This window comes from Desmodus rotundus, chromosome 3 (assembly GCF_022682495.2).
Source record: "Desmodus rotundus isolate HL8 chromosome 3, HLdesRot8A.1, whole genome shotgun sequence".
In the NCBI taxonomy this organism is placed as follows: domain Eukaryota; kingdom Metazoa; phylum Chordata; class Mammalia; order Chiroptera; family Phyllostomidae; genus Desmodus; species Desmodus rotundus.
In genome coordinates, this window is record NC_071389.1 from 197,179,571 (window position 1) to 197,194,081 (window position 14,511).

The following is a 14,511-nucleotide window of genomic DNA, read 5'->3' on the forward strand; positions in this document are numbered from 1 at the left end:
CACTAATTCAGTTAATTCAGTTGCCACTTCATAGGCGGTGCCCTCAGGAAGATTTATTGAGGAAAGGTTGAAATTAATAGGAAAAAATGGCATCTTCAGTACCCGTGAACTGTCAGGTCCTCTGGCCACAAGTGAGGATGGTTCTTTTCCTGCCTGGAGTTCAGACCTCCTCATGAGAAGGTCAGTGTCAGGCTCAAAAAGGACCTCTAGGCCCAGCCTGGTGCTGCTCATTGTTGGCCTGTCTGTCAGGTCAAGAATGACATTCAGCTGGCAGTGAGGTCTATGTGTGACAAAATCAGCTGTCACAGGGTCTCTAAGAGGGAGGAATAAACACACACGTTAAATGTAATACACATTACATATCACCACCGAGTACTTTTATTTGACAGTTTTGGTGGTAGAGGACTATATGGTTCAGGGGTGAAGGTACGTGATTCTTTTGGGAGCGGGGGTAGTGGGCCTGATTGTCTGGTTGACCATAGGCAATTAGAAGTCAAGTATGATGTCGTTGACAAAAAGGTGAATGGAAACTTAGGTAGGTTTTATATTGGAGTCATGGGAGCAGGGAGCAAGGAGTGGCAATTCCCAGGAGGAAAGGGATGTGTTTTATGTACTTTACGGCCTAGTAACTGCTCTGATGAGGGCTTGCCTTGAAAGGTTAAGGAAGACTTCATGGGGGAGGTGGACTTTGACCTGAATCTTGATTGCTGAATAGGAATTAAGGAGTTAGCCAGATGGGGGTGACATGAGAGAGAGAATATGTTAAGTTCAGGGAATTCACATGGATGGTTACAGAGCTCCTCTGGGAAGGTGGTTAGTGGCCCATTGCTGGGAGAATTTGGAGTCTGGATCTTCTGCCTGTTAAGGGGAGCAGGTTGGCCTAGATGACCTCTGCACAGCCTCCAACCTGGAGTCTGTGCTGGCATGAGCACTGTTATGGGATCCCTCTTGACCACCCAGACTTGTGCAGTCTACTCTCATGTGCAGCTATGGGCCGCTTGCCAGATGTGTATTCAGGTGGAGAGTGTGAAGATGACTTCAGGTTTGTCACTGTGTTTCTTTTCATTGGCTGTAGTACTGAGGACATTTAGTTTGTGCTTGGTCCCCAAGACTGAAGTCTGAAATTAGTTGAGGGCCACTATCTGTGAGAAGAGTGTCTAAGGACTCTCTCGTCTTTTGCAGTGAGCAAGCTGTGTGGGAAATGCAGCCCCACTGACACAGACATTCTGCAGCCCTCCTTCAACTTCCTGTACTGGAGCCTTCACCAGACCACACTGGGCAGTCAGAAAAGAGGTGCTGGGGCCCAGGCTGTAATAGTGAAGAGAAGGGGTGCTGGGCAGTGTATGTGGCCCTTGCTGCCCTCAGTTTTCCCACTTAAAAAAATAAGGCGGGGGGGGGGGGGTCACTGGACCAGATGGTCATAGGGCCTTTCTGGTTCTGATAACCTGTGGTTCTGGAATGAAATTGGGACCCTTAGAACCTCTAGCTGATCCTTGGGTTCATTCACTGTGTATGTGAAGCCCCTATTGGGTTGCTAACTAACCACTATGTTGGGGTCCCATATAACTCATGTGGCCCCTGCCTTGCTGGACCTTCTACAGCTGCTGCAGTGCTCCTGAGCAGTACATCCCTGATAGAGCTTCTAGAGAAGATGCTGGCACTTACCTGGGCTGAGGAAGGCTCTCCCAGGACCACGCTCCTCTGCTCTGCCTGGTTGCTCACTGCCTCCTTCTCTGCCCAGCAGCACAATGGCAATCTCCAGGTTAATCTCTAACCCCTGTGGCTTTGGGGCATAGAATGGTATAAAGATCCTGAGTTCTTGCCCTGGCTGGTGTGGCTCAGTGGATTGAGTGGTGGCCTGTGAACCGAAAGGTCACAGGTTTGATTTCCAGGGCACATACCTGGGTTGTGGGTCAGGTCCCCAGTTAGGAGGCATGGGAGAGGCAACCACACATTGATGTTTCTCTCCCTCCTTTCCCCTCTGTCTAAATAAGTAAATAAATAATCTTATTTTAAAAATTAAAAAAATAATAAAGTGACCTCTAGGTTGCAGATCTATGCTATAGCAGAACAGCAGGTGTGCAGGAACCTTTCCTGCTTTTCTGTGTGAAACTCTTGGACCTCCCCATGTCCCTGGCAGTCACTGCCTGGGCAGAAGCCTGCACATGTCCTTAGCTCTGCCCTGGCTCTCAACTCATGCCTAGCCACTTACGTAACTACCTTCACTTTGCATCCTCTCTCCTGCCCTAGAGCTTAGGCCTGTTGTTCTTCCTCACTACTAATGTGGCCTCTTCATAATTTCCTGGCCCCCACCCTCTCTCCTCCTCCACATCTGTCCCCAAAGCCACAGTCTGTCTAAACTTCCCCTCGGCCTACACTCCTTTGGCTTTTTGTTTTGCACATGGCTGCTGAGACCTTACCTAGCCCCTCTGCAGCCTAATTTTCTGCCATTCCACCTCCTGCCCGATCCTCTGATCAGGTGTTTTCAATTCTCCCTATCAACTGTGCTCTTTCGAATCTCCATACCTATGTTTGTTTTTGACTGATTGATTCTTAATAGCCTTTATTTTTAGGACAGTTTTAGATTACAGAAAAATTGAGCATACAGCACAGAGAGTTCCCATAGTGTTAGAGGATACCCCAAACAGTTTCCTCTGTTAACATCTCACATTAGTATGGAATCACCCTAACTTTACACAAGTTGGTTCTTCTGCCTAGAACCGTCAGCCTACAGATGTTTTTGAGGAACTGCTTTGTGCCAGAGCGTGACAGATCCAAGCAGAGGAGAAGCAGTTTCTGCAGCCTGTGTTCTAGATGCAGAATGCAGAGCAGACTCGTGGCTTTGAACCTGCCACCCCCACTAACCCCTCAGGGCCCTGCTTTTTTAAAAAAAGTTTATTTCTTTTTTTAAAAATTTTTATTTATTTATTTTTAGAGATCGTGGAAGGGAGGGAGAAAGAGAGGGAGAGAAGCATCAATGTGTGGTTGCCTCTCATGTGCACCCTACTGGGGACCTGGCCAGCAACCCAGGCATGTGCCCTAGACTGGGAATGGGACCACTGACCCTTTGGTTTGCAGGCTGGTGCTCAATCCACTGAGCTACACCAGCAACCAGGGCACAGGGCACTGCTTTGACTTTAAGGATCACATTCACCTCTGGAGGGCATGAAAGTAGGTGACATTGTCCCCGTTTTATAGCTGAAGGAAGGAAGTGCAGTGGCTTGCCCATGGCCACACATCTGGCCAGTGACAGAGCCAGGATTTTGCTTCTGGACTGCCTGACTCCAGATCTAAGTTAGTTAGATGGTGTACTGAGGCAGAGACTGGACCACAGATGAGGCCAGAGAAGGCTTCCTGGTGGAGGAGGTTCTTGAGGATGGGGGAGATTTAAGAGAAGTGGGGTTCTCCAGGTAAGGGTTTGATTTCCCTCCTCACATTCCGGAATCCAGGACTATGTGTGGCCTCCTCTGCCCTTCGGATGCAGCTGGGATGTGTGGGTGGGTAGAACTGATACTGGGGTAGGTCATTTTCTGTCTAAGCTCCCAGAATATGGGTGCTATCCTTTCACCCCCTGCCCTTCCAGGTCCACCAGACACTGTCCGTGGAACTGGACCAAGTATTGAAGGCTCTCAGCTTTCCAAAGAAAAAGGCTGCGCTGCTCTCAGGTGTGGGCTCAGGGGTCTCTAGCAGTAAAAGAAAAGCTTTCCCCTTGGATTCATAGGCCCGCCCCAGACCAGCCTATGGTTGCCCCACTATTATCAACATTATTTTCCCCTTCTGACAGAGTTGGGTGGAGGTGGGGAAGAAGGCAGGGACTGGATGTAACGGGTTTCTTGCTTTCAGCTGCTATCTTACGCTTCCTGCGGACAGCTCTGCAACAAAGCTTTTCATCTGCCCTGGTGATGCTGGTGCCCTCAGGGGCCTGGCCACTACCAGCCCCTGAGGACACTGTCCTGGCTCCACTGGGAACATCACAAGTGCTGTCCTTGGTCATTGGACTGCAGAACCTCTTGGTGCAGGTAAGGCCTTTGCTGAGAGGGTCCCTAGTAGTGGAGCCTGCTTCTCCCAGGCCAAGAGCAGGAAGGAGTGGCTGCCTCCCAGGGCCTGGAGGGTAGATTGATTGTGGGACTTTTAAAGTTACAGTGATAGAAATGAAACTCATTTCTGGACTGGCTCATAACTGAGAAGTCCAGGGGTCAGTGCTGGCTTCAGGCAGAGCTGGATCCCAGAGGCTCAGGCAGTATCATCAGAACTGTCTCCATCTCTTGGCTTTATTGTCAGGGGATGGCAGGATGACCAACAGCTGCCCCTGGCTTATATCATTCCAGCAGAAAGGTTTCTCCTTTTCCCAGCAGTTCCCAGTAGCCTGGCTTGGGTCATGTGCCAATCACGGTGGCTGGGGCATGGGATGCTCTGATTACACTGGCTTGGGCCAGTGCCCTCTCCTGGAGGCTGGGGCTTATGGTCAGCTCTCCACAACTTACATGGAACAAACATGAGAGAGGGATGGTCTGCAAAAGAAAACCGTTCCCAGAAGAAGGAGGACTGGATCTGGGGCAAGCAAGTACAGAAGATGTCTACCCAGGAGGGGTTTGTGTTTTACAGCTTAGAGGATTCTTGGAGATCGTTGTTCAGTCAGCCAGCACATACTGTGAAGGGTGGTGGGGACATGGAGATAAGTAGGCTGCCTGCCTTTAAGTAGTTAACAGTTGTAGGGAGGATGGTGCCTTGTGGACAGGGGGTGTAACACAGTGTGTGGTCAGTGCTGGGCTAAAGCACTGCACTGTGGGGGCACAGGATGTAACTAATAGGCTGTTATAGGGTGAGTGTGGGGCTGGCTGTCAGAGAAGGCTTCCTGGGGGAGGTGCTTGAGCTGGGCTAAAAAGACCAAGTGACTTGTCCTAGGTCCCCAAAGGCAGGGGGCATCAGAGATGAGATTGATTTGGACAGCAGCACCATTTCAATCTCTACTATGGATTCATTCTCTGTCCCTGGCCTTGTGGCCTGTTTCCTACTCTTGATTTTTGTCTTTCAATGAGCTTATTGTTTATTATTTTCAAATATGAGCTCGTCACTATAGGGTGACCGAGGATCCAGACATTTATGCTGCTTTAGTTGGACTTGGACTCTCTTTTCCTGCCCTCGGGCGCTTGTTCAGGACAGACGTCACAGAGCCACATGGTCTGATCTGATGGCAAAGTACTCACAGGCCAAGAAGAGGGAGGTGGGGCAGCCTGCAAATGAGTGAGAAGAGTCACAGAGACATCTTGGGGGGCCTTGAGTAGGGTAGGTCCCACACAGTGCCCAGATAATGACGGCATGTGTATGATATGGCTATTGATTGTGGGAGATTATGTTTAAGGATTGATCCCCACAGGGCCTGGGCACAGGTTGGGGAAGTTGGGAAATGTAAGGAGCTAGAGGGTGCTCCAGGAGTGGGCCCTTAGCTGGCTCTGTGGTTGCAAGTCTTGTCCTGTCAGCACATCTATGTACAACATTCACATTATTGTGCAAACACCACCAGCATCCATCTCTAGAACTTTGTAGGTGCGCTGGCCAGAGTCACACAGATCTGCATCATAGCCCCTGGCTTGCCCCTAACTCTGAAGGAGTTTAGCAAGTTGATCCTCATTTTCTCTATCTGCAAAATAAAAGTCAGCATTAAGCAATGTGGGCCTTTGTGCAGGAATGGAGCATAGTGCAGGGAAGTTTTGGTTGAAGTGAGGGTAGAGATAGTGTCCAGGGTTCCCTGTGATGGGTCACATGGGGGGAAGAGGACAAGTCTGTGGCAGTGGAGTGTCCAAAGAAGGGCTGTGGTCCCTGGTGTGATTTGGGTGGCATGGGAGTAAGGAGGAGCCAGGGGCTTCTCTTCTGCTTAGTTTTAAAAGGGTCACATGACTGTAAATCTCTGAGTGCCTTCCAGAGCAGAAAAGAAATAATTTTGTTCCAGGTTTTTCTGGAGATGGAGACTTAGGCCAGTGAGTGGAGCTACAGGAAGATAGGAAGAAGCCCTTTCTCATGGCCAGGACAGTCTAACGGTACATTGGGAGGAATGGAGAGGAGTGTCTTATGGCCAGAGGCTTCTGAGCAGAAACCAGGTGTCCCCAGCAAGAACTCCTGCTAGAGGGTGGGAAGGGCATTGGTTTAGGTGACCTTAAGATTTCTTTCAATACTGGGATTCTGTTTTAGGAGAAGGGAATGCTCATGAAACAAAGGTCCAGGAGTGCCCTGTGGAAGGACAGACCCAAGTCACTGAGGAGGAGACTGGAAATAGAGTTAAAAATAGCAATGTCAGTAAACATTATGTAGTTAACACTTTTCCGTTTCCCAAATCCTCTATATCTGTGATCTCATGGTTCTCACACAAGTCAACCTTATGAGATAGAAAACTGTAGATCAGAGAGGTCATGTCACTGCCACAGGGTCACATAGCTTGTGAGGTGACCTGAGATTAGAGGTGGAGGAAGAGCAAATGAACTTCTCAAGGGACTCATTTCCTGGCAGAGCTGGGCAGTGGTCCAGTTTGTCGGGGGCACAGCAGCCCTGGGGATGCAATGAAGAGAACTGCAGGAATTATGTGTGGTTAGAAGGAAATACTGGGTAAACTATTTGAGGAAGAAGGTGAGACCTCTGGTTGGGACTAAAGGGTCAATGAGGAATGCTCCAGTCCCATATCCTACCATCTACCAATTTGAACCATTTGGATGGTAGACAGAATTCAGATGAAGATCAAAACTTCCATTTTATTGGTAAAGCCAAAGGGAGAAAATGGCTAATATATAAGGATACTGACCTTCCGACAACCTCACACCAGAATTAAATGTACTCACCTAGTCATGGGCAGAGCTGGACAACCCCAGGACTCCTTTCCCCACCTCCTGCTGAGTCTACCCTTTGGCCAAGAGTAGACCAAACCATCCCTCTCTATAGACAACGGGTTCAAGTGAGTGTCTGCTGTAGAGGCTGAGCTGAGTGTATTTCTCCTCGAAGAATCATCTATTGGTCTAGTCGTTCCTTCTTCTATGGGGAGGAAGTGGTCACGGGCAGAGGTGGGTGTTACTCTGGGAGAGGAAATGTGAGGATGCTCTGAAGTGGTAGTAGGTAGTTTGTGTCTCTGGAGGAGAGTGGGATTGCAGGTTTTGGACTTGCTGAGCAGAATGTGCTGAGTGAGGAGAGGTAGGCTGCTTCCTCCACCCTGGGTCCCGGTGCTCAGACACACCCTTAAGTATGCACTAAACAGGTGTTGACAAGTATCAGGTTTGAAGGGGTACAGTGGCTGAGCCTGCTCAGAGCAGCCACGTGTCTCCATCTGGCCCTGCACCTGGAGGTTTAGAATGAGGCTCTCTGGACTGGTTGGTTTTGTTTTCTATACTTTTCTAAACAGGGTCAGATGGTCCCAATGCTCTTTCGGGCTGGCTTTTCTGATTCTGGTGCAGCTGCTACATCCCTGTGGAGTCTTGTGGGAGGGAAAGTGTGGACCTTTTCCCTCCTTGTGGGAGACGTGTCCTTTGTGCTCAGACTTCACTTTCTGATTGGGGTGGGAGTAGAATATGTTATCAGTTTGAAAACCAGGGAGCCAATTAGTTTTACCAGACTTAAGGCTTTGAGTGAAAGGATCATTCCTACAAGCACAGATGTTGATGTCAGGTTAAGGGTCTAGGAGAGTGGGAGGTGGGGAAGACAGGGAGATAACCTTTACTGACTGCCTACTCTATACAAGCACTTGAACTGTTATTTATTCATCATGACTGTGTAAGGTAGCAATTATCATCCTCAGACAAGGAAACAGAGTCCTGGAGACACTAAGTAACTTGCCTAAGGTCACAATTCAAACCTAAGTCTTTTGGCTACAGGACCCATGTTCTTTCAGTGTCCCAAGAAGCGCATCTTGTGAATAGGAGCCATTATTGCCTGAGAGGCAGTCCCTGGTTTTCCTAATGCCCAGCAGCCCCAGCTCCTCACTCACCATCCTGGGGGCCCTTGCTGGTTGTATGGGTAATAGGACACAGGGTCAGAGAGTGGCACTATGGCCATAGCTCCTCACCAGGTTGGGAAGCTGGGGCAAGCTGGCCCAGGGCTCAGTGGTTTTGAGTACCTGGAAAAAGGATGGAAATGCCCACTGGTTAAGAGTTAATTTTAGATTGGAGAAGGAGAAAGGGCACAAAGCTGTTAACCTAAAAAGAAAAGATCTCTCTAAGTGGAAGGCAACAAACATTTGAGATTTAAAAAAAAAAATCTATTCGGGAAGCACTGATTCAGGCAGAAATCCAAACAGGATTCCAATTAGGAGGCAAAGGCGAGGGGTTATGGGAGGGAAGAACGATTACGTCAATAGAAGGAAGGCATTTCTATTAGTGCAATAAACTAACATAGTGATGCTGATTCTAAACAATGTTTTAAATTTTCAGTCTGGTAGCCATCAGTCTTCTAGTCATAGTATGCACTTTCTTACTCTTTGCAAACAGTTCTTTGGGACACAATGTTGCTTGGAGCGCAGTTGAAAGGTTATTTTGCCCGTTTTAACATTCCAAAAGTTTGAGGCTTAAGACTTGCAAGGCAGATCCTCTTGGACGGCAGCTTCGACACCGCATTTTAAAGTGACTCCATCTGTATCATTATTATTTTTGGGTTTGTTTGTTTGTTTGTTTACGAGGCCTAGGGTTTGGTTCTAGACTTGCCACCTACTAACCAGGTGTCCTCAGGTCAAGTATTTTTTTCCTTTGGGCCTCATTCTCTCAGCAGTAAGATGAGGTTGAGTGTGTTAGCTCACCCACTTTAAGCTGTGTGCCTTGGAGGCCTTAGGGGTTCTGTGCAGGAGAAGGGGTATGATTGCCCGTTATACAATTCACTAAGATATTCATCATTTATTGAGTGTTTACTCCGTGCCAAACACTGGTTAAACACTATATCCATTTCTCATCTCACCCTCTCAGCAACCCAGGTAATCTTTATATTCCCACTCAGCACGGTTAAGTAACCTTGGCCAGGATCACACAGATGAAGTGACGAAGCAAGGACTGAAATCTGAGTCTACCCCACACCCTTAACCATCAGGCCGGGTGTCTTCTGAAGAATAGCATGAGGAGAACATAGGGTTTTGTGTTAGTTTGCTTTTGCATTCTAAAATTTTTGTCTTATTGAGATGTAACTTATATGCGATAAAATTCACTGATTTTTAAATGTAGAATTAGGTGAGTTTTATTTCTCATGGTATGGAACATTTCCATTACCCAAAAAAGTGTTCTTGTGCCCTTTTGAAGTCAATCCCCGCTCCCCATTTCTGACCCTTGGCAAAAACCAATCTGCTTTCTGTCGCTATAGTTTTACCATTTCTGAAATTTCATATATAAATGCAATCATACAATAAGTAGTCGTGTGTGTGTCTAGCTTCTTTCACTTAGGTTAATGCTTTTGAGATTCATTCATACTGTTGTATCATGACTTCTTCTTATTGGTGAGTAGTAGTCCATTATATGGCTGTCACAATTCGTTTATCCATTGACCTACTGATAGGTATTTGGGACTTCTAGTTATATGGCTGTTATGAATTATCACTCTTAATACTGAAGTACCAGTTTTGGTGTGGATATATGTTTTCATTTCTCTTGGGTAAAAACCTAGGAGTGGGATTTCTGGGTCAAATGATATATTCGTTTTCTATAGTTGTGTAACAAGTTACCACAAACTTAACACAACACCCATTTATATCTCACAGTTCTCCACATCAGAAATCTGAGCGGGCTCAACTTAGGGTGTCACAAGGCTGAAAATGAGGTGTTGGCTAGGTTGGGCACTTATCTGGGATGTCTGGGAAATAACCCATTTCTTCCTCTGGGGCCCCTTCCAGCTCTTTAAGGTTGCCCACATTCTTTCTCTCATGGCCCCTCTTCTTCTCACCAGCAATGAGTGTTGAGTCCTTCTCACATTTCTAGTCTCTCTGGTTCTTCTGCCACCAGCCAGAGAAAACTGCCTTTAGAGGGCTGGTGTGGATTGATTGGACCCACCCGAACAGTCTCCCTTTTGCCATCTAATATAACAGAGCCACAGGAATAACATCTGGGGGCAAAATCATGGGACCATCTTAAAATTCTGCCCACCACATACACTAAGTGTATGTTTAACTTAGCAAGAAACCATCAAACTATTTCCAGTGGCTGCCCCATTTTACCTTCCCAGAAGAAGTAAACGAGAGTTTCAGTTGCTCAACATTCTGGCCAACATTCGGTATCATCAGTCTTTTTAATTTGAGCTATGGGTGAGTGTGTAGTAATACCTCATGGTGGTTTTAATTTGCATTTCCCTACTGACTATGATAGTGAGATCTTTTCACATGCTTATTAGGGCATAAAATTTTATTTGATGAAAGGTTCAGGTACTTAAATAAAAAGGTTGAAACCCACTGTCTTAGATAAACTGTAAATCTCTTAGATCTCTTAGTGGGGCCTAGGGTGCATCTCCTCTTCTGAAACAAAACAGTCTCTGTAGGTAAATCATCAGCATAAGCACTGTGCTCTGTGAGTGGGTGAGAGATGAAACAACCAATGGCAAATCTGAAATTATGAAATCCAAGTTGTTCTGAAAACCAACATTTTTTTTCTTGGTTGGAACCAAAATCCATTGGTAGCAAAACCTGACATAAACACCTGTGTGTTTTGTTTTCTTGCAGAAGGACCCTGTGTTGTCCCATGCCTGTGTCGGCTGCCTGGAGGCCTTGCTTGACTACCTGCATGCCAGGAATCCAGATATGGGTAGAAACCCTCCCCATTCTCTGATGTTCCCATGAAGGAAATGGCAGGGGGGGCAGCCTCTGTCACCTCCTGCTCCAGACTGCCATCCCCTTGTCCTGCAAGTCACACTAATTTTGTGCAATTCTTTTAGCAACACGGCATGGGCAGTGTTGTGCCCAGTATACAGATGAGGACACTGAGGTTCAGAGAGATCAGGCAATATACCCACCACAGTCATGAAGCTCTTAAGTGGCAAGGCTCTTCCTGTTGCCTGCCCCCCTCAATAGTGGGTTACATCGTCTCTCTGAGCCAGGCAGCGGAGGTTGATAGAGCCCAGGGAAGAAACTTCCTGGGGTCAGCTTGTCCAATATCCTGCCTCTAGCTGAGTATCCCTTTTTGAGCCAATAAGAGAAAGTCCTTCTTAGTAATGTTCCAAGACCTTTGGAAAAGCAGCACCAACAACCCCTGGTGACTGGTGTTTCCTATAGCACTACATGTGGCCTCCCAGCCCTGGAATCGGTTTTTGCTGTTTACCCTCCTGGATGCTGGACAGAATTCTTTCCTCAGGCCTGAGATCTTGAGGCTCATGACTCTGGTAAGTGCAGAAAGGATGGTCTTGTGGTCTGAATATTATCATGATCTGGATGGTCCTGAGGAGGCCAGGGACACCTTAGTTTTAGGTAACCCCAATCCTCAAAAGGTAGAGGGGGCTGGGTAGGCCTTCACCCTGCATGAGGTCTGCTCAGAGAATTCCTCTCAAGGCCCACGTCTCCCTACCCCAGAAGAGCCAGATATTCTCATTCACTCCCTCATAAAACATTGACCAGAGCCGGCCTGCCACATGCCAGGTCCTATACTAGGGACCAAAGATGCTGATGAGCCAAATGCTCTGCCTTTAAGGATCTCTCAGTCTAGAAAAGGAGATAGATAAGGAAACTATAGTTAAAGTGTGATGTTATTAGTGGTACAGTAGAAGAGATGCTAAGGGCCTGTTCACAGTAAGTGCCCATTGAATAAACAACAAAACATTTGGAGAGCTTCCTGGTTAGTGAACACTTAAGAGATTTGGGACGTGCAGCATCTGGTTAAGCATGGAGGCTATGTGTCCTTACATCATACCTTGACCTGTGCATCTCTTCCATTTGGCTGTTCCTGAGTTATATCCTTTTATAATAAATTGGTGATCCAATGAGCAACAAAGGCCCAGATGATTTAAATAATTTGCCTAAAGTCCACACAGAGACTTTCTGCTCTCAGGCAAATCAGGGATCCTGGCTGCTTCTATCCCACAGCTCCACTCTCTCAACATGGGGGCTCCATGTTTGCTGCTGAATGGCAAGGGAAGCATGGAAATGGCATACTGGCTCCTGCCTAACTACAAATGGATGTTCCAGGAAGGAGGGAAAGACAAGATGTGAATGAGCACTTGTAGTATCTCCTATAAGCTGTCATATAGTAGGTGCCCAATAAAAAGCAACTATTATTTAAACAAAAAAACAGCGAGCCTGTAAATGATAATGAAGTGGATCAGCGAATAAATTAGTGCTAGGATGGGAAGAGAATAAGTGACTCTGAAGAAGAAAGGAAGTACTCTGCCAGTGCTGGGAGGGAGAGGTGAATAAAAATGTAGTCAGCACTTGGTGCCTGTCTTTAACAAAATGAAAGAACATCATTAGTGAAGGTAACATTTTAGCTGAGGCTTGAAGGATTAATAGGCAAAGAGGAGGAAATGTAACCCAGGTAGTGAAGCAAGGGCAGAACACATGAGCGCATGGTGGTGTTTGGGTAATCACACATAGTCCATTTTGGCCACAAGTGTGAAGTGCAAGGCCAGGGGAGGGGGGTTACTGAAGGGCCACCTCTCTCAGGGTCTGAAGTCTGCCTCATTTACCCCACTCTCCCATGACACAACCCCACCCCTGCTCACCACCTCTGAGCTCCTTGAAGGCAGGGTGCTGTGGGCTGCAGATCTGCGTCCTTAGCCCAGCGCTGAGCACAGCAGGGGTACAGGCCATGTCTGTGAATGGAAATGCTGAATTGCTGCATGTTTGGGGCTCCCCGGGCCAGTTTGTGCGGTTCCAGAGCAGCAGCATCCTCTCTCATGAAGAGGTGGGTCTTGTTCTGCAAGGCGCAGCTTTGGCTGACCTCTCCACCCTCTCGAACACCACAGTCCAGGCTCTGCGTGATTTCCTTCTGCAGGTGTGTAGGAAGGGGATGTGTGTAGTCACTGTGAGGCTAGACCCTCCATACCATCATCTCTGTGGAGGGTGGGGGCTCTGGCCACAGCAGCCAGTGGTGGATCAGGAGTACAGAGGGTGGAGGGTTCAGGGCCTGCATGGAGTAGGCTCTGAAAAGGCCTGTCTTCCCTGTCTGCTTCTTCCCTCAGGTCCAGAGCATGGGCCTCCTGGCTGATCATAGTGTGGCCCAGACGCTGCAGGCCTCCTTAGAGGGCCTTTCCACCAGGGCCTCCTGCGCCCAGCCGCCCCTGCAGGACATGCTGTATCTTTTCTTGCATCTGGGGGCTTTGGTCTGGGCAAGGATACCCAGGCTATGGGATGGTGTGGCCTCATACTTCAGGACAGAGAGGTGCACTGTCCATAGCCCTGTCCTCTAAAGCAAAGCAGGGGTCAGTGAGAATGACTAATAGTGATAGCAGTGACAATGACTTGTTCTGTTTATTAATAAAGATCCTACCCAGGGCCAGTCACATTACATGCACTCTATCTAATCCTCATAGCAGCTAGGAGTATTAAGGTAGTTGTAACTTAGACCAGAGAAGTTAAATGACATGCTTGGGATCACACAGTAGTAGCATCAGGATTTGATCACAGATTTATCTGTTTCCAAAGGCACATTACCAGACTATGGAAGGAGCCAGTTCTTCCCTAGGAGCTTTGGAGAAAGTCGCCCAGCCCAGTTGGCATAGGTGCTGCCCTCAGCCCAAGATGGTGCTGGGTGACTGGCATGTCCCTGAGAAAGCCTGGGGTCGTGGACAGTGGTCAGAGACCCTCTGGGGGTTGTTGTGTTGCTCCAGAGACACTTGGTCGGGAGGGAGGGTGTGTGTGTGTGTGTGTGTGTGTAGGTGCTTGCTGTCCATCCTAGTGGCTGCCTTCCTGGCAGTCTTCCTTTGTCCAGGGAATAGTCCCCTGTTGTGACAGTACCTAGCCCAGGTGTTCAGGTTCCAATCTTAGAATCCAGCCCACTGTTCTCAGGAGCACCTCTGTTCGTCTGACCGTTCGTTCTTACCCTTCTGGGGCTCTGGAGGTGTGGTTCTCCGGTGGTTGGCCCTACCTCTCCGTTGTTCTCCTCTCATTTTTTGCTGCCAGCTGCCTGGGAGGGGTGGCTGTATCCCTGTCCCATATCCGAGGCTGACTCTCAGCATCTAAAGACCCAGAAACGGAGAGGACTGAGACCTGGAGAAGACAGTAGGGGCACAGTGGTTTGGGGAAATGGATGGCAACTGCAGCCATTCATCTGGAGCCATTTACTCATCAGGAAATAAAATGATATCCTCATATGCCTGCGTGAACTCTCCAAAAACCTTTCGCTCTCAACTTATCTTGGCCCCTTCCAGCTGTTTCTTTAGTTAGGATGGATGGCTTCCTCAGGGAAAGAGGGAGCGAGATGTGTCCTAACACAGAAAGAGCACCATTGCTAGCTGGTTGCTTCAGTTGTACCCAGAAAACACTACCCATCTTCAGGGCCGGAAGGGCCATGAGAGGCCATGTGTTCTGCGCTGCTGTTATCCAGGTCTCTCAGAGGCGTTTTACCTGCCGCCTCACCT

The 14,511-nt window shown here is 48.0% G+C and overlaps 1 protein-coding gene across 1 annotated transcript in view; it reads left to right on the plus strand.

The window, feature by feature from the left end:
• MEI1 (meiotic double-stranded break formation protein 1) overlaps window positions 1–14,233 on the plus strand; it is a 57,237-nt gene extending 43,004 nt beyond the window's left edge. Inside the window, exons 23-31 of the mRNA XM_024579632.3 lie at window positions 1,183–1,293; window positions 1,602–1,762; window positions 3,584–3,665; window positions 3,844–4,019; window positions 10,667–10,748; window positions 11,216–11,322; window positions 12,795–12,926; window positions 13,114–13,226; window positions 14,054–14,233. Of these exons, the coding sequence (XP_024435400.2) occupies window positions 1,183–1,293; window positions 1,602–1,762; window positions 3,584–3,665; window positions 3,844–4,019; window positions 10,667–10,748; window positions 11,216–11,322; window positions 12,795–12,926; window positions 13,114–13,226; window positions 14,054–14,099 (1,010 nt within the window). The 3' untranslated portion in view covers window positions 14,100–14,233. The remainder of the gene's footprint in view (window positions 1–1,182; window positions 1,294–1,601; window positions 1,763–3,583; window positions 3,666–3,843; window positions 4,020–10,666; window positions 10,749–11,215; window positions 11,323–12,794; window positions 12,927–13,113; window positions 13,227–14,053) is intronic.
• The last annotated feature ends 278 nt before the right edge of the window (window positions 14,234–14,511 follow it).